The 24,191-nt window shown below is 39.8% G+C and overlaps 2 protein-coding genes across 3 annotated transcripts; both read left to right on the forward strand.

Moving 5' to 3' along the window:
• The first annotated feature begins 38 nt into the window (after positions 1 to 38).
• On the forward strand, positions 39 to 4,522 carry LOC132014888 (serine protease 1). Its single transcript, XM_059395584.1, has 5 exons — positions 39 to 78; positions 2,026 to 2,185; positions 2,946 to 3,203; positions 3,705 to 3,837; positions 4,373 to 4,522. The coding sequence occupies exons 1-5, from the start codon at positions 39 to 41 to the stop codon at positions 4,520 to 4,522; spliced, it is 741 nt and encodes a 246-aa protein (XP_059251567.1).
• A 14,374-nt stretch (positions 4,523 to 18,896) lies between these two features.
• On the forward strand, positions 18,897 to 23,696 carry LOC132014889 (serine protease 1-like). 2 transcript variants are annotated; one of them, XM_059395586.1, is made up of 5 exons: positions 18,897 to 18,936; positions 21,201 to 21,360; positions 22,120 to 22,373; positions 22,884 to 23,020; positions 23,547 to 23,696. In XM_059395586.1, exons 1-5 carry the CDS (start codon positions 18,897 to 18,899, stop codon positions 23,694 to 23,696), a joined length of 741 nt encoding a protein of 246 aa, XP_059251569.1. The 2 variants fall into 2 exon arrangements, with proteins under 2 accessions (XP_059251569.1, XP_059251568.1); XM_059395585.1 differs by having other exon boundaries at positions 18,897 to 18,932; positions 21,176 to 21,360.
• The last annotated feature ends 495 nt before the right edge of the window (positions 23,697 to 24,191 follow it).

The following is a 24,191-nucleotide window of genomic DNA, read 5'->3' on the forward strand; positions in this document are numbered from 1 at the left end:
GTTCATCACATTCCTCAGTCAAATTCCAGGGAGCAACCATGAAGACCTTCATCTTCCTTGCCCTGCTGGGAGCTGCTGGTGAGTCTATAATAATAAATGATTCTGTGTATGCCCTTGATGTATTTGTTTGCAGTTTGTACTCTGGAAGACAACGATGAATGTGGAATAGCGTCTCTGTACTTAGGAAGCTTAAAATATTGAAAGGACAGTGTATATAGTAGTACCCTTTTCTCTGTGGCAGCTACATCCACCCCCACTAGATGCCTGAAGCCACAGATTATACTGAACCCTATTAGACTACGTTTCCTTTCCCCACATATACATACCCATGATAAAGTTTAATTTACAAGTTGGGAACAGTAAGGGATTAACAACAAATTTAGTATATCATAGAAAATTATAACAATATGGTGTTATAAAAGTTATATGACTATGCTCTTCTGTCTCTCTCTCTCTCAAAATATCTTAATGTACTGTACTCAATTTTCTTCTGATGATGTGAGATGATAAAATGCCTACATGATGGGCATGTAGGGAGAGGTGGGGTAAATGACATAGGAATTGTGACCTAGTGTTAGGCTACTAATGACTTTCAGAGGATACATCAGAAAATGGATCATCTGCTTCTTGACTCTGGTGAACCAAGGGTAACCAAAACCACCATAAAGGGAGGGACTAGAGTTCTACAATGTCTATACATAATTTAATCTCCCTAGTGGGGGGAAAGATGATAGTGAGCAAGAGTACTTAGCGTAGAAAGTATAAAGAGGAAGAAATTGCCCTGAACTTCAAGGTAAAATCTATGGAGAAAGAGAGAAACAGAAAAGATATTTCCACATTAAGGAAATGTTGTTTTGACCTTTCTGAGCATTTGAAGTTAATCATTGGGAGATAAAATTGGGACTAGTGACTAGTCTTGGGCTCATTGAAGAGGCTATGTAGGTCAAAGCCCAAGTCTCCTCTACACCAACAGACATCTTCACAGAGATCTTGACAAGTGAAGGTACTTCATTTCTTATGAATAAAAGCTAGGGGCTAGGTTTTACAACATCCTTGCTAATGAAATCTCTCTGGTGAAAAATAACATATCATTTAATCATCAGAAGAAAGAAAAATGTTTATTTCTGGCTTTTCATACTAACAAATTTTATACAAATCTTACAATGAAACTTTCCTGAATTGGAAGATTATAAATTCAATACATTAGTCTATACATGTGGAAATATCTTTCCCAAAATTACTTTTAAATACTTGAACAATAGAGTATGTATAACACAATCATTGACTTTAGGAGCCACAGAAATCTTAATAAAGTGGTGGGCAGATTTTAGAATGCTGAATGGATTTTAAAATGTTATAAGGGTAATTGACATAAGGGGAAAGGCTGGAAAGGGAAACCATAAAATGTTCCATGAAATTATGTCATGAAAATTTTAGACAAGAACCCAGATAGAAATTGGGGGAGCAAGAGTACAAAACTCCCAATTCCTTCTAGGCTAAAACATTCTTAGGAGTCTTCTAAAACGTTCCTTTCTGTTACTTCATGAGGATATCTACCCTATACCAACTATTATATATAAACTTAAGTATGGTTACTGCAAAACATTATTGAACACCTATTTGCATTTCTGCTGAGCAAAGTTTTGTACAAAAAGTATTCTTTACTTAGATAGTAATGTTCACGGCATTTTTTACATAAATAGTCTCTGAGGAAGAGACTATTTATGTGTGTGTATGTGCATGTGTGTGTGTTGCATATGTAGAAAACAGTATATTTATCAAATTTAAAACATAAATTTAAAAAATTAGATAGTTATAAAAGTATAAATAGGGTATGTGTTAAGGGTATTGAATAATAAGATTTTGGAAAATATCATATAGTAATTATGCTATCGCCATTTCCTGATTATGTGTGACAGGAAAAAATGATCTTCTCTTTTATAATCAATGCCCCAAAACTTGGCGGTAAGTAGAAATTCCAAGATGGATCTGTTTAACGGATTCTTTCCAACTTTTCCTGGTCAGCTGCTTTCCCCATTGATGACGATGACAAGATCGTTGGGGGCTACACCTGTCAGAGGAATTCTGTTCCCTACCAGGTGTCCCTGAACTCGGGCTATCACTTCTGTGGTGGATCCCTCATCAATTCCCAGTGGGTGGTGTCTGCAGCTCACTGCTACAAGTCGTAAGTAACCAGTCCTCACCTCCCTGTTTTCTCAGAACAACTCATGCCCCAGCAAAGCCAAAGAACAATCAGGGTAAACTACACAGTTATGCTTGAGGGGGGGGAGCGTTCATTTCTAGAAGGCTAATCTTTCCCCCCAGGCACTCAATGATATATGGAGGGAATTTTACATGGAAAGGTAAACTTAGAGTTCCCTGATGTCCTTCCAAGTGATGGTACCAAAGACATGGGGAGAGGGGAACTAGTGAGTGATGAAGAATACTCTGAACTAGCTCAAGAGCATGAATCAATAAATATTCTTAATCATTATAGCTCAATATGGAGGAAATAATCCACATGAAGCCTGCAGTACAATATTGAAAATGAACATAGTTCATTCTGCCTCCTTAAATTTCTGTCATGTTTCTGATTCCTGCCACATCTCCCCAGAATAATACATAATCTGAACCAGAGGAGAAGTGGCAGGTGCTGAGAAGTCATCACCAATTCCTGCTTCACCTAACATCGTTTTATTGGCATCACTAGTCATGGGAACTAACCTTCTAACAAGATGGTGGGCTGTGAGTCTGTACTGGTAGGGACACCCACCTTAAAGTCATGGTCCCCTGCACCATGTCTGATAGGGCTATCTTAATGCACAATTTTCTGTGTGTGGAAATGCTTATGGGGGATGGTGTTCGTGCCAATGCTCATGACAGGTGAACTGGGAAAAGGGAAAAGCTCAACTTGGTCCTTAAAAGCTTTGCATTCTTTGATCCAGCCGAATCCAGGTGCGTCTGGGAGAACACAACATCGCAGTCTCTGAGGGTGGTGAGCAATTCATCAATTCAGCCAAGATCATCCGCCACCCCAGATACAACCAAAACACTATGGATAATGACATCATGCTGATTAAACTGAGCTCTCCCGCCACCCTCAACTCTCGAGTGTCTTCTATCTCTCTGCCAAAATCCTGTGCAGCTGCTGGTACCCAGTGCCTCATCTCTGGCTGGGGGAACACCCTGAGTACTGGGCGTAAGTGTCACCTGGAGCAAAAGCACCAGGTCTGGAAATCCTAGAAGTGAAGGACATGCAGAGGTTCAGTTAGTCTGAATTGTTAGGCCAATTTCCCCAGAGGATTGTTTGTAGATATGGAATCTTAGGAAGATGCTTTTGTTGGGAAACACAGCAAAAATGAGCCATGATAAAGATGGCAGATATTCAACTGAAATGTGATTAGTGATTTGCAAAGAAGTACAAACTGAGGAGGTAAGCAGAACAGAGGGATTTGGTACAGCCTAAAGTAGAGACCTGCTTGAGAAAGTCTCTAGATTTGAGATCTGTAGTCACTGCTGCTAACATCAGAGAGAACAACTTGTTGATTAAAACTGGAAGTCATTCCAGATAACAACTGCTCTTCTAAAGAAGAAGATACTGGCAATCTGAGAGAATAGCGAAGGTGAAGGGAGATAGGGAAAGAAATCTCCAGGAATCCTATAGGTAATAGTCTTCCATTTTTACTCTCCTGCCCTACAGAAAGGTATCCTGATGTCCTGCAGTGTCTTCAAGCTCCCATCCTCTCTGACAGCACTTGCCGCAATGCCTATCCTGGTCAGATCAGCAGCAACATGATCTGTCTGGGCTACATGCAGGGTGGAAAGGACTCTTGCCAGGTCAGTTTCTTTATACTCCTTCCAGCTGAGCTTCATGCACTTCCACCACAGTTCCCTTTCCCAAAACACAGGCTGAAAAGTTATCTCTGTAATGGATTATAAGGGACTACAGAGATTTGGGATCAGTGATAAATTATCTTTTTCAAACATTAATAACTAGTGCTAAGGGCCAAAAATACACAGAAGATGGCGTGGAAGCAGAACATCCTGGTGCCCTTCTGAGGAGCAATATTGCAGAAGGAAACTTTCTGAAAAAAGGCAGGGTTAGCTGGGTAGCGTTGCACTCACCAGTCCTATACTTCTTCTTGGTCCTGCATGCCTGCCATTAAGAAAAAAGCAGGAGCTAAGAGATGGGAGGAGAAAAGAGAGCCATGTATTCAGAGATTGACAATTGGATTTCCCGGGGAAGGGAAGGTGCTTCCTAGAGAATCAGCAACGTGGGAAAACAGACCCAGGGTCATGGAGAAACAATGTTGAGTTTTGCTCTCATCTTGGCATAGTTGGGAGTTCTTACTGCCTCTTCCTTCTTGCACAGGGTGACTCTGGTGGCCCTGTGGTCTGCAACAGAGAGCTCCAGGGCATTGTCTCCTGGGGTATTGGCTGTGCTCAAAAGGGCAAACCTGGTGTCTACACCAAGGTCTGCAACTACGTGAGCTGGATTCGGCAAACCATTTCTGCCAACTAAGCATGTAAGGATGTGTATTGCTCTATGCACCATTCTTTTGGTCAATTTCACTTCCAACCATGCCTAAAACAGTATCTAAATAAAAACGTTTATTCCACATCACCTGTGCCCATGAACTGTTCTGACTTAGTATTTATGAACTTTCCCTTCAAACCAGCTGCTTAGTAAGAAGGTGGACATAGGATTGAACTATTACATGAGCATAAAATGGAGAGGTTAGGTTATGATTCATTACACCTGCTCAAAGTGAATGATTCATTACACCTGCTCAAAGTGAATTTAGTGATCACCTACTATCTGCTTGGCTCTGTGTGATCTATTGTGGGTATAAGCATGGATAAGCCTAGAGGTCATTGTTACTGTCACATTTTGAACAGAGGATGACACCAAGGTGCAGAAAGTGAAATTCAACTGGCCAAAGTCCTTTGGCAAGCTCATAGTCAGGCAGAGACCAAGCTCCAGCTATCCTGATTGCTGATGCATTGCCATTGCCATGACACCATGGTCACCTTCTGTGCTCTAATCTATCTGAAACTCTGTGAGGCTAGATGACGAAAACCACCATGTGAAGAAATTTTTACAAATCACTGATTTCCTGCATTCTCCAAGGTTTTATTGACGTATGTGTTCCAATTCTCTAAGATCTTTCTTGTTTTCCCTATGGGGTTTTATTGCTATAGCAGTGATGATGTCTGCAGGCAATCTGTGCCCCTCTTCCACCACCAGTCCCCCAAATCTCAGGCCAAATAATGTAGTGTTTTGAACTATAAGAAAAAGGAAGTGCAAATGCAAGTATGTTTGCAGAAAATAGATCTAATACACCAAGTTCATAGATTTGGCTACCGAGTTGGCTTGGAGTACAAGTCTCAACACAGGATTCTTCTGCATATGAGGTCTGGATCCAGGAAAAAGACATCATGGGATCTGAGCATGGAAACACTGGAGGAGGTGGAGGAGGTTTGAAAGGGAGAAATGTTCCCAGCTTCCTTAATAAGGTGAAGGAGGGATCTTATCTTAGTCAGTTTAGACAGTTACAACAAAAATGCCATAGACTAGGTGGCTTAAACCATAAATTAATTTCTCATGGTTCTGGAGGCTGGGAAGTCCAAGATCAAGGTGCCATTGAAATAGTGGGGGCCCCACAAATAAGTGAAACCATATTATAATTGACTCTCTCTGCTTGACTTATTTCACTCAGCATAATCTCTTCCAGTCCTGTCCATGTTGATACAAAAGTTGGGTATTCATCCTTTCTGATGGAGGCGTAATACTCCATAGTGTATATGGACCACATCTTCCTTATCCATTCGTCCATTGAAGGGCATCTTGGTTCTTTCCACAGTTTGGCGACCGTGGCCATTGCTGCTATAAACATTGGGGTAAAGATGGCCCTTCTTTTCACTACATCTGTATCTTTGGGGTAAATACCCAGTAGTTCAATTGCAGGGTCATAGAGAAGCTCTATTTTTAATTTCTTAAGGAATCTCCACACTGTTCTCCAAAGTAGCTGCACCAATTTGCATTCCCACCAAGAGTGTAAGAAGGTTCCCCTTTCTCTACATCGTCTCCAACACACATTGTTTCCTGTCTTGCTAATTTTGGCCATTCTTACTGGTGTAAGGTGGTATCTCAATGAGATGGAGAGGAGAAGGTAGTTGAGGGAAACTGGAAGGGGAGATGAACCATGAGAGACTATGGACTATGAAAAACAATCTGAGGATTTTGAAGAGGTGGGGGGTGGGAGGTCGGGGGAGCCAGGTGGTGGGTATTATGGAGGGCACGTATTGCATGGAGCACTGGGTGTGGCGCATAAACAATGAATTCTGTTACACTGAAAAGAAAAAAAAAAGAAAAGTGGGGGCCCACTTCTGGCATGTAGACAGTGGCCTTCTCACTGGGTCCTCACAGGGTCAAGAGAGGGCTCTAGTCTCTCCTTATTAGGACACTAATCCCATCACAGAGGTTCCATCTTTATGATCTCATCTAAACCTTGCAAAGGCCCTGTCCCCTAATACCATCCCACTGTGGATTAGGGTTTGAGCACATACATTTGGTGGGGAGACACAGTCATGCAGTCCATACTGGGTATCTTGGAAGAGGAAAGTAGGGGAAGGTACACACCCCATCACCAAATCTCTATTCCTCTGTAACTCTGGATGGCGTGTTCATAGGGAGCAGTCTTGAGCCCTTAATATTGCCTGGTCAGTGCCACCAGGATGGAGCCCAAATTCCTTTTTTTTTTTTTTTTTTTTTTGCATTAAAGTCTTCTAACTATTTGATCATAACTAAGCTGTCCTGTCTTATTTCCATAGTTCTCATTGAATTGCTTTTATGTTTGTGTAGAGCTTAAATTAATTTTATACATGACTCCTCTTTGTTAAAATAGGTAGCTATAGATCTACCTTAGCTAAACACCCAAGGCCTCTGTGCAGAAACAAATGAGCTGAACGTTTCTCCTGTTTCCTCTGAAATGCTTTCTATTCCACTCCATCGCCACCATCAGTATAGGCCTACCCACCTCTGCCCAAGTAGAGGGCAGATTCAGAGACCTGGCTGGCTAAGTGAGAGCGATAAACGGTGAGAGATCAGGGCAGGCCTGAAGAGAAGTACAGGAAAAAAAAAAAAAAACCCACTTCTTAATACCATTCTGTAGTCCCTTTTTAGCTTCTCTTGTCACTTTCTGTCTCTCTTTTTAAAATCTAACCCTCTGTAATTTGTATATTTACATTAAACTGTAAAATCTGTGTACTCTCTGACCCAGCAGCTTCACTTCTAGAACTCTATCCTAATAAAACATGCATGTAAAAACAAAACAAAGCATACATGGGAGGGTAGCATTTAGAAGTCATTGGGTTGCAAGGACTAGAATATCCAGCTCATTAGGTCTTGCATTAATGGACTCTTGGAAATGAGGAAGGCTTCAGCGATGCTGTGATTCAGCAGTGCGAAAATGTCAAGCACCCAATTTACTCCCGGCTCTGCCCTGTGCACTACTCTCATTTACTGCCATTTCTGTCACTTTATCCTAGGGATTAAGCCTTGTGATCAAAAAGCCCTCAGGGCCCTAATCTCCCTTCTCTGTATTCAGGGAAAGAGATAATAAACAAAATTGCTCCCACCAGATCTAGAAACCGTCTTTCCCAGATAGCCCCAGCAGACGTCATCATATTGTATGTCTTTATCTGAATCTGGTCATTTGCACAACCCTGAGCCAATAATCAAATGGGATTATGCTAATTAATTCACAAGGAAGTGACCTGGCATGGCATCAGAGCAAGGGGTGGGCTTTTCATGCTGCAAGAATCTAGGCCTACATGGTGTGTGTTTGGTTAACTGAGTAGTTGTAAGACTAGTCACCAGGAGGAGAGGGAGTGGATGGAAAGGAGGAGACCACAATCTCCACGAGAGTAATCTAGGGTGCTTGTCGATATATCGTCTGTGAAATCCTGAAAACCCAGAAACAACTCAAATATCCATTTAACAGAGGACTGAGTATATAAACCTGGCACATCCCTCAGTGGAAACAATGGAACTATTCTGCTCATTTATTCAACCACTTACTCAAATACTTACTGAAAAACCTACCATAGGCCAACACTTTTAAAAATGCACTAAAGATGTAAGTAGAAAATTCAGGCAAAACCCTACCTTCATGGTATATGTATTCTCACTGAGTAAACAGAAAACAAATGAATAACACTGTAGACTACATTGCTGTTCCATGCAAATGCTGCAGGAAGAGAAACTGGATAAAGGGGAGGCTGACAGGAAGGCACAGACCTGCTTCTAAACGCCAGTGGATGTTTGAACAGTATGAGGGTTGGGGCACCAATATCCTGCATAGTCAGAAATCCTTGTGTAACTTATGACTTCTGCAAAGCTTATCTACTAATAGCCTACTGTTGGCCAGAAGCCTTACTGATAACATAAACGTTTGGTTAACACATATTTGGTATGTTACAGTATGTACAAGTACTACATATTGGTATGTATACAAGTATGTAGTAGTTATATGTAGTACAAGTATGTATATAAGTATGTATGCATACTTGTAAGTAGTACTTGTTTGAATACAATCTAGTTTGTATTTGGTATGTACAAGTACTACATACTTGTTCTTACGATAGAGAAAAAACTGTTATTAAGAAAATCATAAGGAAGAGAAATTCATTTGCAGTTCTGTACTGTAAGAAGTCCACAAATATATGAACTATGTAGTTCAAATTCATGTTGTTCATGAATCAGAGAAACACATAAAAAGACCTATGAAAATAGGGACCTCAGGCGGCTCAGTTGGTTAAGCAGCTGACTTGATTTTACCTCAGGTCATGATCTCAAGGTCCTGGGATGGAGCCCTGCATGGGGCTTGGTGGGGATTCTGCTTGAGCATTCCCTCCCTCTCTTTCCCTCTGCCCCTCCCACCTCTCATGCTCTCTCTCTTTCACTCTAAAATTAATAATTTTTTTTTCTTTTTAAAAAGACCTATGAATACATACTACAAGTTAAAATAAAAAGCCACCTTGTAGAGTGAGATGTGATATCTCTCAACAACATATATTTACTATATTTATATTTACTATAAATAAATACCCAATTCAGATCCAGAAAGAGATGGTTTATTTAGGGCAAGAATAAGGAAATATATAAAGAGGTAACCATCTGAGATTAGGAACACAATTGTCTAGAGACAAAAGTGTTTTTTCCTTGCTGTGTCTAATCTGAATAACAATTGAATTTACTTACTTATCCCTTGCTCTGAAAACCATAAGATAGCTCTCAACTGTCAACCTCATGGTTATGACCTTTCATAGGAATGTAAAATAAAGCAGTATCTGCACATAGATGCTTAGCTCCTTATGTAAATTTTGTTCATGCAGTATATATAGGCTTAGTGGAAGTTTACTTCATATTGGTACATACCATAATCCACTTGTTAGTTTTTCCATTTACAGACAAAGAATTTCACCTTCTGCTCAAGATAAAATCATCTGAGAAAATTTGCCTTAACAAGACAAATAGAAGCCTCTTTTAGTCTAGAAATCATATTTAATTATCATTTAAATGTGCTATTCTAACCATTTAACTTTTATGGCAAGTGATTTTGGTATTGAAATAAAATATTCAAAGGCCTTTAAAAAGTAAAGATACCTACTTACTATCTTAGTATTATTTTAGTAGTACCTACTACTAATGGATGAATGGATAAAAAAGATGCGGTCCATATATGCAATGGACTATTACTTAGACATCAGAAAGGATGAATACCCAACTTTTGTATCAACAAGGATGGAACTGGAGGAGATTATGCTGAGTGAAATAAGTCAGCAGAGAAAGTCAATGATCATATGGTTTCACTTACTTGTGGAGCATAAGGAATAGCATGGAGGACATTAGGAGAAGGAAAGGAAAAGTGAAAGTGGGAAATTGGAGAGGGAGATGAACCACAAAAGACAGTGGACTCTGAGAAACAAACTGAGGGTTTTAGAGGGAAGGGGGTGAAGAGATGGGTGAGGGGCGCCTGGGTGGCTCAGTGGGTTAAGCCGCTGCCTTCGGCTCAGGTCATGATCTCAGGGTCCTGGGATGGAGCCCTGCATCGGGCTCTCGGCTCAGCAGGGAGCCTGCTTCCCCCCTCTCTCTCTCTGCCTGCCTCTCTGCCTACTTGTGATCTCTGTCTGTCAAATAAATAAATAAAATCTTAAAAAAAAAAAAAAAAAAGAGATGGGTGAGCTTGGTTATGGATATTAAGGAGGGCACGTGTGGCATGGAGCACTGGGTGCTATACAGAAACAAAGAATCTTGGAACCCTATATCAAAAACTAATGATATATTGTATGGTGACTAACATAATACAATTTAAAAAAAGAAAAAGAAAAGAAAAGAAAAGTCAATTAAGAAGTTCTGTCTCATTTAATGGATAAAAATACAGAAGTCTTTATTTAGCCTTAAGTATTCATTTATTCTGAGTAGCTCAGTCTAATTGTTGTCTATTTGTACCCTATCTTGACTATGGGATCTGCTTAATCATCCTCTTACCATATGATCCAATAATAGAGAAAAAATATATCTCTACACACAAAGCTACATATGGATATTTATAGCAACTTTATTTGTAACTATCAAAACTTGGAAGCAACCAAGATATTCTTCCATAGGTGCATTGATAAATTAACTGTAGGACATCCAGCCACATGATTCAGTGCTAAAAAGAAATGATCTACTAAGCAACAAAAAGGTATGGAGGAAACTTAGTGCATGTGACTAAGGGACAGAGTAAACTGAAAAGGCTACATATTGTATGATTCCAATGATGGGACATTGGAAAAGACACAATCATGTCATCAATAAAAAAACAGTAATTTCTAAGGGCCAAAAGTCAGGGAAGAGATGAACAGGCAGACCCAGAGGACTTTTAGGGCAGTGAAAATACTCTGTATGATACTCTTATAACACATGTCATTCATTATACATTTGTCCAGACCTATGGACTATACAATGACAAGAAGAGTGACTGCTGTGGTAAACTATGGACTTTGAGGGGTAATAATGTATCAGTGTAGTCTCATCCTTTGTAGCAAGTGGACCATTCTGGTGGGGATGTTGGAAATGGGACAAGGTATGCACTGGTGAGACCATGGGGTATATGGGAAATCTCTGCACCCTCCTCTCAATATTGCTGAGAGCCTTAAACTGCTTGCTCTTAAAAAAAAATTTAAAAATTATTAACTATTTTTTATTGAGTGAAAATTATAGAGAATGGGCAGAGCAAAAAGTAATACAATGCAGGACATGCTCATAGTGGACAATGCTAAGTGGAGTTATAATTAGTGAGTTTTTATTGTTGTCTCATACTTCTGTTGGTTTTTTTCCCCTATATTTTTCTCAATAAACATGTAGTAGATTTTACAGAGCAGATATATTGTTTGTTTTTAGTAAAATTCCCCGGCTGTTTACTTCACAAAACTTAGTCATAGCCCTTACCACCTTACAAAAGTCCCAGCACCCACATTCATGTCTGAGAAGGAAGCCAGCTGAGAATGCGTGCGGTGCAGGGCAGGCTGGGATTACGGACCGGCTCCACCCTCATCCTCCCACATCTGTTCAGAGTCTCACATTCATCACCGTGTGTCACAAGCTAAGCACAGTTACAATGAGAGGCAGAATAATTTATTTCAGGGGAGAGAGCTATAATAGACTGTGGACACCTGTGCTCCAGATGCCCTCATGGTGCTCAACAGCCTCAAATAGCTGACTTTAGGAGCAGCATGCCCAGGATAGGGCTGAGCCAAAAATCCCAATTCTGTGAACCAGAGACACAGTGAAGGTTTATTCCTTCTTAGTATTCAGGATTCATTCCTCCTTGTGGCAGAGGAGAAAAATACAATCATCATCAATATCATCACGACCAGTACTTATTAAGTTTTTTCAATATGTCTACATACTTTCAAGTAATATTCAAACCTCACAACTATCCAAGAAATAGGCACAAATATTCCTCCTTACATGAAGCTTAGGAGGTCAACAGTTTTCTTCAATGTATGACAGCCATGAGTCTTGCTGTCAGGAATCAAATCCTAGAAGCTAGACCCCAGAGTCCATGCTCTTCACCACTATATAGGACTTCACAAAAATATTTGTACATTAGGGAAGAAAAGCATCCCCAGAAGCCTGGAAAATATGGAGATAAGAAAGTCACAGTCATTTCATTCAAGCATTTACATAGCATTTCCTATTTCCCATTAGAACTCACTGTTGTAAACACTTTATAATTAGAAAAACTGAACAGATCAGTGAGGAGTAGAGATTGACTTAGTAATCAAAAACCTCCCAATACAGAAAACTCCCAGGCTAGACACCCTCATTGGCAAATTCTAGTGAACCTTTAAAGAGAAATTAACATGTATCCTTCTCAGACTCTTCCAAAAAGTTGATGAGGAGGGAAAACTTCCAAATTCATTGTAAGAAGCCAATATGAGTCTGATACCAAAGCCAGAGAAGGAAGAACACTGCAAGAAAACTGTAAACCAATATCCCTGATGGAACCCATTATTTGCGATGTTCATCCCTCTGCAGGACGGCATGGGGTGGGGATAGTCAAGAAGAAGCTACAATGCAATGCTAACTTATAAACAAGAGTGTAGCACATTGGAGAGTAATGAATGTCAAAGACAAAAACTGAACAAGTAAGAAGAATGATTTTATTCAGACTATTGTAGTAAAAACACCCCAGATCCAAAGATCAGAGTGTCTCAGCAGGACGGTTTTGCCTAAAGACTTCTATAGGGAGAAATAAAGAAGTTACAGGTGGGGAGAGTTGTAGTTGAGAAAAGCAACTGTTTTGCAGTCAGAGGGCTTCTCAGTCAGCTGAACAAAAAAAAAAAAAAAGTTTTCTCTGTGTTTAGCCAGTTTCAGGGGAAAAAGGAATTCTAACATTAACTAATCATTCATGAGACAAAGAACAGGGAGTTGGGAGGGTCACCACCCACCACCTCAGCAGATGCAAGTAGATGGGGGAAAGGTCTGTGTTTAATTTTGCCACAGGTAAACAAGGGAGTCATCCCGAGTTTTACAGGAGTCATAAGAAAGAGTGGCAAAGTCTCTAGTAACTTCTGCATAGAAGGGTAGTTCCTTGTGGTAAGCCATTTCCCTGAACACAAAATTCTAAGGATTTTTTTTTTTTAAAGATTGAGAGAAATCACAAGTAGGCAGAGAGGCAGGCAGAGAGAGAGAGGGGAGAAAGCAGGTTCCCTGCAGAGCAGAGAGCCCGACGTGGGGCTCGATCCCAGGACCCTGGGATCATGACCTGAGCCAAAGTCAGAGGCTTTAACCCACTGAGCCACCCAGGTGCCCCACAAAATTCTAAGGATTCTAATTCATTGTTCTGGGAGCACAGGGTTCAGATCAAGTTTAACATGTCAGAGGAAATCCAGAAATTCAGTCTGAGTCCTGACTTTGCCAATAACTTCTGTGAAGACCACAGCTTCCTCATCATGAAAATGGGAGGTGAGGGATGATTTATTAAATTTATTTCATATCTCAATGTTTGATGAGTCTTTAAATATGGCAGAGGGACCCTTTAGAAAGAGAGAGATGGAAACTGAGGGCAGAGGGGCACAGTCACAAAGGTAGGGGGGACAAAAAAGAAAGGCCATGTCACAGAGAGGGGAGGAAAAAATGTCAGGAGATATATCAGAATTTCTGAGATATTGGGATCAGAAGAGGGTGACTCCCTGCCTTATGTTCCACTCATTCAGTAGTTAATGATAAACTACATTGACCTAACATTTGATGCACTTTCCCATGGCTATGGCCTTAGAAGCCACTTTGCCCATCTTTTCCCCTTAGATCAATTGTTCCTAGCAGGAGGTTATTTTGACCCCAAGGGAACATTTATCAATGTCTGGAGACATTTTGCTTTCAGAACTGGGAAGAGGGGCTAGTGGTACTTGTAACTAAGTATACTATAGAGTGCAGGGCAATTCCCCAGAGCACAGAATTACCTGGCAATCCTGCCTTCTAGTTAGTCATCTTTTTATCAGCAACATTTCAAGTGTAAAAGAAACAAACTGCTTCAGGAGGGAGGATTTGTTAAAGTGGACATAAAATCCTGGTAGGCATAACATCCTGGTAGGGCATTCAGATGTGCAAGAGGAGAATTTGGTCATATGTAGCTAGAGATTCACTTATTCTGAAAGTTTCTACTTTGCCTCATTAATTTTGACAACTCCTGTTCCAGGAACACATTTTCTGGACTTAAAAAAAAAAAATTATCTGCTCCCTAACCAATTATATAAACCAATTAGTAACAAAATCAAGGAAACACATTGACAGTAATACAGTAAGAGTAGGGGACTTTACACCCCCTCTCACTGAAATAGATATCTATCTATCTAAGCAAAAGATCAACAAGAAAATAAGTACTTTGAATGACACACTAGACCAGATGGACATCACAGATATATTCAGAACATTCCATCTCAAAGCAACGGAATACACAGTCTTCTCTAGTGCACATGGAACATTCCTCAGAACAGATCACATCCTGGGTCACAAATCAGGTCTCAGATGGTATCAAAAGATTGGGATCATGCCCTGCATATCTTCAGACCACAATGCTTTGAAACTAGAACTCAACCACAAGAGGAAAGTTAGAAAGAACTCAAATACATGGAGGCTAAAGAGCATTCTACTAAAGAATGAATGGGTCAACCAGGAAATTAAAGAAGAATTGAAAAAATTCATGGAAACAAATGAAATTGAAAACATAGCTGTTCAAAATCTTTGGGATGCAGCAAAGGTGGTCTTGAGAGGAAAGTATATAGTGATACAAGCCTTTCTCAAGAAACAAGAAAGTTCTCAAATACACAACCTAACCCTACATCTAAAGGAGCTAGAGAAAGAACAGCTCTTCTCCTCCTAAACCCAGTAGGAGAAGAGAAATAATAAAGATAAGAGAAAAAAGCAATGAAATAGAAACCAAAAGAACAGTAGAACAAATCAACAAAACTAGGAGCTGGTTCTTTGAAAGAATTAATAAGATTGAAAACCCCTGGCCAGACATATCAGAAAGAAAAGAGAAAGGACCCAAATAAATAAAATCATGAATGAAAGAGGAGAGATCACAGCCAACATCAAAGAAATACAAACAATTATAAGAAAATATTATGAGCAACCCTATGCCAGCAAATTTGACAATCTGGAAGAAATGGATGCATTCCTAGAGACATATAAATTACCAAAACTGTACCAGGAAGAAATAAAAAACCTGAACAGACCCATAATTGGTAAGAATATTGAAGCAGTCATCAAAAATCTCCCAAAAACAAGAGCCCAGGTCCAGATGGCTTCCCAGGGGAATTCTAAAACCACATTGAGATATCACCTTACACCAGTTAGAATGGTCAAAATTAACAAAACAGGAAACAACATGTGTTGGAGAGGATGTGGAGAAAGCGGAACCCTCTTACACTGTTGGTGGGAATGCAAGTTAGTGCAGCCTCTTTGGAGAACAGTGTGGAGATTCCTCAAGAAATTAAAAATAGAACTTCCCTATGACCCTGCAATTGCACTCCTGGGTATTTACCCCAAAGATACAGATGTAGTGAAAAGAAGGGCCATCTGTACCCCAATGTTTATAGCAGCAATGGCCACGGTCGCCAAACTATGGAAAGAACCAACATGCACTTCAACGGATGAATGGATAAGGAAGATGTGGTCCATATACACTATGGAGTATTATGCCTCCATCAGAAAGGATGAATACCCACTTTTGTAGCAACATGGACGGGACTGGAAGAGATTATGCTGAGTGAAATAAGTCAAGCAGAGAGAGTCAATTATCATATGGTTTCACTTATTTGTGGAGCATAACAAATATCATGGAGGACAAGGGGTGTTAGAGAGGAGAAGGGAGTTGGGGTAAATTGGAAGGGGAGGTGAATCATGAGAGACTATGGACTCTGAAAAACAATCTGAGGGGTTTGAAGTTGCGGGGGGGTGGGAGGTTGGGGTATCAGGTGGTAGGTATTATAGAGGGCACGGATTGCATGGAGCACTGGGTGTAGTGAAAGAATAATGAATACTGTTTTTCTGAAAATTAATTAATTAATTAAAAAAATAAATGTACTTTAATTTTAAATGAAAATTTAAATTTTATAATTTATATTAAAATTAAATGTATTTAATTTTTTAAAAAAAGAATTAATATCTATTCTCCTGAAACTTCAAAAAAAAAAATAGAAATGGAAGGAAAACTTCCAAACTCATTTTATGAGGCCAGCAATACCTTGATCCCAAAACCAGACAACAACCCCATCAAAAAGGAGAATTACAGACCAATATTGCTGATGAACACGGATGCAAAAATGCTCACCAAAATACTAGCCAATATGATACTAAGCCAATGGGATACAACAATAGCCAAAATCCTTTTAATGTACTCAAGATGGATGAGAGACCTGAGTGTGAAAGAGGAATCCATCAAATCCTTGAGGATAACACAGGCAGCAACCTCTTTGACCTCAGCCACATTAACTTCTTCCTAGAAACATCACCAAAGACAAGGGAAGCAAGGGAAAAATGAGCTACTGGGATTTCATCAAGATAAAAAGCTTTTGTAAACAAAGGAAAAAGTTGACAAAACCAAAAGACAACTGACAGAATGGGGGAAGATATTTGCAAATGATGTACCAGATAAAGTGCTAGTATCCAAAACCTATAAAAAACTTACCAAACTCAACACCCAAATAATAAAGAGGCCAACCAAAAAATGGGCAGAGGACATGAACAGACATTTCTGCAAAGAAGACATCCATCCAGATGGCCAACAGACACGTGAAAAAGTGCTCAACATCACTCGGCATCAGGGTAACACAAATCAAAACCACAGTGGGATACCACCTCACACTAGTCAGAATGGCTCAAATTAACAAGCCAGGGGAGCCCTCCTACATTGCTGGTGTAAATGCAAGCTGGTACAGTCACCCTGGAAAAGAGTATGGAAGATCCTCAAAAAGTTGAAATTAGAACTGCCCTATGATCCAGCAATTGCACTACTGGGTATTTACCCTAAAGATACAAATGTGGTGATCTGAAGGGGCTCATGCACCCCAACATTTATAGCAGCAATGTCCAAAATAACCAAACTATGGAAAGAGCCTAGATATCCATTAACAGATGAATGGATAAAGATGTGATATAGATATATGTATACATATATACATATATATATGAAGAAGATGTGATATATATGTGATGGAATATTATGCAGTCATCAAAAGATGAAATCTTGCCATTTGCAATGACATGGTTGGAGCTAGAGGTTATTATGCTAAGAAAAATAAGTTGATCAGAGAAAGGCAATTATTATATGATCTCACTGATATGAGGAATTTGAGAAACAAGACAGAGGATCATAGGGGAAGGGAGCAAAAATGAAACAAGCAAAACCAGAGAGGGTTATAAGCCATAAGAGACTCTTAATCTCAGGAAACAAACTGAGGGTTGCTGGAGGGGAGGAGGGTAAGAGGGATGAGATGGCTGGGGTAGACATTGGGGAGGGTATGTGCTACGGTGAGTGCTGTGAATGGTGCAAGACTGATGAATCACAGACCTGTACCCCTGAAGCAAATAATATATTATATGTTAATAATATTTTAAAAATTGTAACTGCTCCCGAGAGTCATCCTTTAATTTGGTAGGGTTCAGCTTGTTCTCCTTAATTATGTTTATCACATCGCAGTAGAGGCCATGGCCTCAAAAAAGAGGTTGCTTCAGTTTGAACCTCGTGTTGACCACTGAAGAGCATAAAACTTTGAGCAGAACATGTAGTTTCTCTAAGTTTCACACTCCCCATGTTTAAATGAAAAAACTAAAAACAGTTATAAAGCAGTTGGTAAAGACTGAATGAATTGATGTCTATAAATCCCATCCACAGTGCCTGACCCATAGGAAGCCCTTCATACATTTCAATTCTATTATCATTGGCCAAGATTTTTGCTTTATCATGCTGTCCAGAATGTGGTGAACTTATTGGAGAAGTGCTGTACAGCAGTTAAGCAGAGACTCTGAAGCCAGTTTTCCTGGGTTATAATCCTGACCCTATTGTATATCTGCAATGTGGTTTTGGTCAAGTTCCTGCAATTTTGTGTGCCTTAGTTTTCCCATATGTAAAGTGGGATAGTAATAGATACCTTCTAGGGTTGTAATAAGAATTACTAAATAAACATATGAAATGTTTATATATATGTAAAATATATAGTAAATTCTAGTAAATGTGATTTGTTCACTCTTCCATCTAGACGCCATCCAGACGACTCATAGCTTCAATTCAGAACATTTTTCTTTTCTCAAGGAAACAAGTTGTCCTTATTAATGATGAAAAGTTAACATGGTTATCCAAGGCCAGAGATATCATGGAAAAATTATATACTTGTGAGTCAATGTTAATTAAACATCAAGGGAGTAATGTTCAAGATAGTCCTCAGGATAAAAGTTCACAATTGAGATAAGCAAGTACCTAAGATTTTGCCTGGGACACAGGACACCCATAACCCTATTCCATGACCTTGTTCCAACTTACTTTTCTATTATGGGGAACACATCACACCAGATGGGTTTATTACTTCCATTCCCATAACCTTCTGGAAAAGTAGACAAAAGATCATGTTTACATTAGATGCTGAATTATCTTCAATTTGGCACAGAAATTAATTCTAAATTTGGATTTGTGAGCTTCCATTAAAATTACTTTTCTGGCACCCATAACCTTGGTTGTCGATGTCAAACCTGGAGGTATAAATAGTACATAGGACATAAAATGTCATCTGTGGATGACAGACATTCATTGCCCTCCCCAGTCCAGATCCAGGGAGCAACCATGAAGACCTTCATCTTCCTTGCCCTGCTGGGAGCCGCTGGTGAGTCTACAATAATGATTCAGTGTGTGTCCCTGATGTATTTGTTTGCAGTTTGTACTCTGAAAGACAACAATGAATACGGAATAGAATCTCTATACTCAAAAAACATAATATAAATATTGAAATGACAGTGTATATAGTGGTCCCTTATTTTCTGTGGCAGCTACATTCACCCCCAGTAGATGCCTGAAGCCACAGATAGTAATGAATCCTATCATACTATGATTTTTCCCCACATATACATACCCATGATAAAGTTATTTTACAAATTAAGAACAGTAAGGGATTAACAACAAAGCTACTAAAAGCATAGAACAATTATAACAACATAGTGTAATAAAAGTTATGTGACTATACTCTTCTGTTTGTCTCTCTCAAAATATCTTATTGTACTGTACTCACCTTTCTTGTGATCATGTGAAATGATAAAATGCCTATGTGATAAGATGAAGTGGGGTGAATGACGTAGGCATTGTGATTAGATTAGTGATGACCTTTGGAAGAATCATCAGAAAACAGGTCATTCGCTTCCTGAGTCTGGTGAACCAAGGGTAACCAAAACCACCATAAAGGGAGGGACTACAGTTCTACAAATGTCTACACATAATTCAGTCTGCCTTGAGGGGGAAAGATGATAGTGAGCAAGAGTACTTAGCGCAGAAAGTATAAAGAGACAGAAATTGCCCTGAATTTCAAGGTAAAATCTATGGAGAAAGAGAGAAGAGGAAAGGATAGTTAACATTAAGGAGATGTTGGTTTGACCTTTCTAAGCATTTGGAGTTAATCACTGGGAGATAAAATTGGGACTAGTGACTAGTCTTGGGCTCACTGAAGAGGCTATGAAGGTCAAAGCCTGAGTCTCCTCTACACCAACAGATATCTTCACAGGGATCCTGACAGGTGACCGTACTTCATTTCTCATGAATAAAAGCTAGGGGCTGAGTTTTACAACATGCTCGCTAACAAAATCTCTCTGGTGAAAAATATCATTTAATCATCAGAAGAAAGAAAAATGTCTATTTCTGCTTTTTTATACTACTAAATTTTATCGAAATCTTATGATTAAATTTTCCTGAATTGGGTGGGTATAAATTCAGTACATCTGTCTATAGATCTGGAACTGTCTTTCCCAAAGTTACTTTAAAATACTTGAACAATAGGGTATGTATAATACAATCATCAATTCTGGGAGCCACAGAAATCGTAATAATTTGATGGGCAGACTTTAGAATGCTGAGTAAATTTTAAAATGTTAGAAAGAAAATGGAGATAAGGGGAAATGTTGGAAAGAAAACCATATCATATTCTGTTAAATTATGTCATGAAAATTTGAGGCAAGAACCAAAAGAGAAACTGTGGGAACAAGAGTACAAAACTCTCTATTCCTTCAAGGCTGGAACATTCTTATGGGCTTCTAAAAGCTTCCAACTACCAACTACCATAAGTAAACATAAGTGTGGTTACTGAAAAGCTTTATTGAAACCTTTGCAGGTCTGCTGAGCAAAGTTTTATATAAAATGTATTCTTTATACCCATAGAGAGTAATGTTCAGGACATTTATTACATAAGGAGTCTCTGACAGATGGGTATATGTGTGTGTATGTGTATTAAAAGACATGCATTAAAAAACAATATACTGCCTTTTGCATCGATGTGGATGGAACTAGAGGGTATTATGCTGAGTGAAATAAGTCAATCAGAGAAAGACAATTATCATATGATCTCTCTGATATGAAGAATTTGAGAGGCAATGAGGGGGACTTGGGGAGTAGGGAAGGATAAAAATGAAACAAGATGGGATCAGGAGGGAGACAAACCATAAGTGATTCTTAATCTCACAAAATAAACTGAGGATTGCTGGGGGGAGGAGGGGAGGGAGAGGGGGGTTGGGTTACAGACATTGGGGAGGGTATGTGCTATGGTGAGTGCTGTGAAGTGCATAAACCTGGTGATTGACAGACCTGGACCCCTGGGGCTAATAATACATTATATGTTAATAAAAATTAAAAAAAACAATATATTTATCAAATTTAAAGCATAAATTAAAAAATTATATATTTCTAATAGGTACAGTAGGTATTAAAAGTATTGAATAATAAGATTTGGAAAAATCATGAAAAAATTATGATATCGCCATTTCCTGATTATGTGTGAACAGGAAAAAATGATCTTCTCTTTTATAATTAATGCCCCAAAACTTGGCGGTAGGTAGAAATTCCAAGATGGATCTGTTTAACAGATTGTTTCCAACTTTTCCTGGCCACCTGCTTTCCCCATTGATGATGATGACAAGATCGTTGGCGGCTACACCTGTCAGAAGAATTCCATTCCCTACCAGGTGTCCCTGAACTCGGGCTATCACTTCTGTGGTGGCTCCCTCATCAATCCCCAGTGGGTGGTGTCTGCAGCTCACTGCTACAAGTCGTAAGTAACCAGTCCTCACCTCCCTGTTCTCTCAGAACACTCATGCCCCAGCAAAGCCAAAGAACACTCAGGGCAAACTACACAGTTATGCTTGAGGGGGGGGAGCGTTCATTTCTAGGAGGCTAATCTTTCCCCCCAGGCACTCAATGATATATGGAGGGAATTTTACATGGAAAGGTAAACTTAGAGTTCCCTGATGTCCTTCCAAGTGATGGTACCAAAGACATGGGGAGAGGGGAACTAGTGAGTGATGAAGAATACTCTGAACTAGCTCAAGAGCATGAATCAATAAATATTCTTAATCATTATAGCTCAATATGGAGGAAATAATCCACATGAAGCCTGCAGTACAATATTGAAAATGAACATAGTTCATTCTGCCTCCTTAAATTTCTGTCATGTTTCTGATTCCTGCCACATCTCCCCAGAATAATACATAATCTGAACCAGAGGAGAAGTGGCAGGTGCTGAGAAGTCATCACCAATTCCTGCTTCACCTAACATCGTTTTATTGGCATCACTAGTCATGGGAACTAACCTTCTAACAAGATGGTGGGCTGTGAGTCTGTACTGGTAGGGACACCCACCTTAAAGTCATGGTCCCCTGCACCATGTCTGATAGGGCTATCTTAATGCACAATTTTCTGTGTGTGGAAATGCTTATGGGGGATGGTGTTCGTGCCAATGCTCATGACAGGTGAACTGGGAAAAGGGAAAAGCTCAACTTGGTCCTTAAAAGCTTTGCATTCTTTGATCCAGCCGAATCCAGGTGCGTCTGGGAGAACACAACATCGCAGTCTCTGAGGGTGGTGAGCAATTCATCAATTCAGCCAAGGTCATCCGCCACCCCAGATACAACCAAAACACTATAGATAATGACATCATGCTGATTAAACTGAGCTCTCCCGCCACCCTCAACTCTCGAGTGTCTTCTATCTCTCTGCCAAAATCCTGTGCAGCTGCTGGTACCCAGTGCCTCATCTCTGGCTGGGGGAACACCCTGAGTACTGGGCGTAAGTGTCACCTGGAGCAAAAGCACCAGGTCTGGAAATCCTAGAAGTGAAGGACATGCAGAGGCTCAGTTAGTCTGAATTGTCACTCAAGGCAAGTTTCCCAGAGGATCGTTTGTAGATAAATGGAATCTTAGGAAGATGCTTTTGCTGGGAAACACAGCAAAAATGAGCCATGATAAAGATGGCAGATATTTAATTGAAGTGTGATTAGTGATTTGCAAAGAAATAGAAACTGAGGAGGTAAGCACAACAGAGAGATTTGGTACAGTCTAAAGTAGAGACCTGCTTGAGAAAGAGTCTCTAGATTTGAGATCTGTAGTCACTGATGCTAATGTCAGAGAGAACAACTTGTTGATGAAAACTGTTTAGAAGTCATTCCAGATAACTGTTCTTCCAAAACAGAAGATACTGGCAATCTGAAACAGTAGGGAAGGTAAAGGGAGATAGGCAAAGAAATCTCCAGGAATCCTATAGGTAATATTCTTCCATTTTTACTCTCCTGCCCCACAGAAAAGTTTCCTGATGTCCTGCAGTGTCTTCAAGCTCCCATCCTCTCTGACAGCACTTGCCACAATGCCTACCCTGGCAAAATCACCAGCAATATGATCTGTCTGGGTTACCTGCAGGGTGGAAAGGATTCTTGTCAGGTTAGTTTCTTTTTCTACATGCACTTCCACAATAATTCCCTTTCCCAAAACACAGGCTGAAAAGCTATCTCTGTGATGGATTATAAGGGACCATGGATAGATTTGTGATCAGTAATAAATTTTCTTTTTGATATATAAAGAGCTAGGGATAAGGGTAAAAAGATACACAGAAGATGGCGTGGAAAGAGGACATCCAGGTGCCCTATTTAGGAGTGATATTGTAGAAGAAATCTTTCTGAAAAAAAAAAAAAAATAGGGTTACTTGAGTAGCATTGCACTCATAAGTCCTTCCTCTTTTGGCCCTGTGTGCCTGCAACTAAGAAAAGAGCAGGAGCTAGAAGGAGGGAGGAGAAAGGAGAGGTATACCATCAGAGATTAAGAATTGGATATCCAGGGAAAGGGAAGATGCTTCCTAGAGAATCAGCAACGTGGGAAAACAGACCCAGGGTCATGGAGAAACAACGCTGAATCTTGCTCCCATCTTGGCATAGTTGGGAGTTCTTACTGTCTCTTCCCTCTTGCACAGGATGACTCTGGTGGCCCTGTGGTCTGCAACGGAGAGCTCCAGGGCATTGTCTCCTGGGGTATTGGCTGTGCTCAAAAAGGCAAACCTGGTGTCTACACCAAGGTCTGCAACTACGTGAGCTGGATTCAGGAGACCATTGCTGCCAACTAAGCATGTAAGCATGTGTCATACTCTATGTACTATCCTCTTGGTCAATTTCAACTTCCAACTATGCCTGAAAACAGTATCTAAATAAAAACATTTTGCTCCACATCCTGTGTGTCCATGAACTGTCCTTACTTTGATTTATTAACTTTCTCTTCAAACTTACTGCTGTGTAAGTAGGTGGGCATAGAACTGAACAATTATAGGAGGAATGAATTGGAAGGGATACATTGTGATTCATTCTGCCTGCTCAAAATGAATTTATTAATCACCTACTATCTGCTAGGCTTTGTGTGGTCCCCTAAGCCTAGAGGTCATTGTTATTGTCACATTTTGAACAGAGAATGACACCAAGGTGCAGAAAGTGAAATTCAATGGCCCAAAGTCCTTTGGTAAGCTCATAGTAGTCAGGCAGAGACCAAGCTCCAGCTATCCTGATTGCTAATGCATTGCCATTGCCGTGACACCATGGTCTCCTTCTGTGCTCTAATCCATCTGAAA

This window comes from Mustela nigripes, chromosome 4, assembly GCF_022355385.1.
Source record: "Mustela nigripes isolate SB6536 chromosome 4, MUSNIG.SB6536, whole genome shotgun sequence".
Classification (NCBI taxonomy): domain Eukaryota; kingdom Metazoa; phylum Chordata; class Mammalia; order Carnivora; family Mustelidae; genus Mustela; species Mustela nigripes.

Excerpts from the sequence above, each read along its gene's own strand:
- LOC132014888 (XM_059395584.1), top strand. The coding sequence starts at position 39 with ATGAAGACCTTCATCTTCCTTGCCCTGCTGGGAGCTGCTG. Across the intron at positions 79-2,025 it reads TGCCCTGCTGGGAGCTGCTG|CTGCTTTCCCCATTGATGAC; the intron begins GTGAGTCTATAA and ends TTTCCTGGTCAG. Across the intron at positions 2,186-2,945 it reads GCAGCTCACTGCTACAAGTC|CCGAATCCAGGTGCGTCTGG; the intron begins GTAAGTAACCAG and ends TCTTTGATCCAG.
- LOC132014889 (XM_059395585.1), top strand. The coding sequence starts at position 18,897 with ATGAAGACCTTCATCTTCCTTGCCCTGCTGGGAGCC. Across the intron at positions 18,933-21,175 it reads TCCTTGCCCTGCTGGGAGCC|ATTGTTTCCAACTTTTCCTG; the intron begins GCTGGTGAGTCT and ends TCTGTTTAACAG. Across the intron at positions 23,021-23,546 it reads GTGGAAAGGATTCTTGTCAG|GATGACTCTGGTGGCCCTGT; the intron begins GTTAGTTTCTTT and ends CCTCTTGCACAG.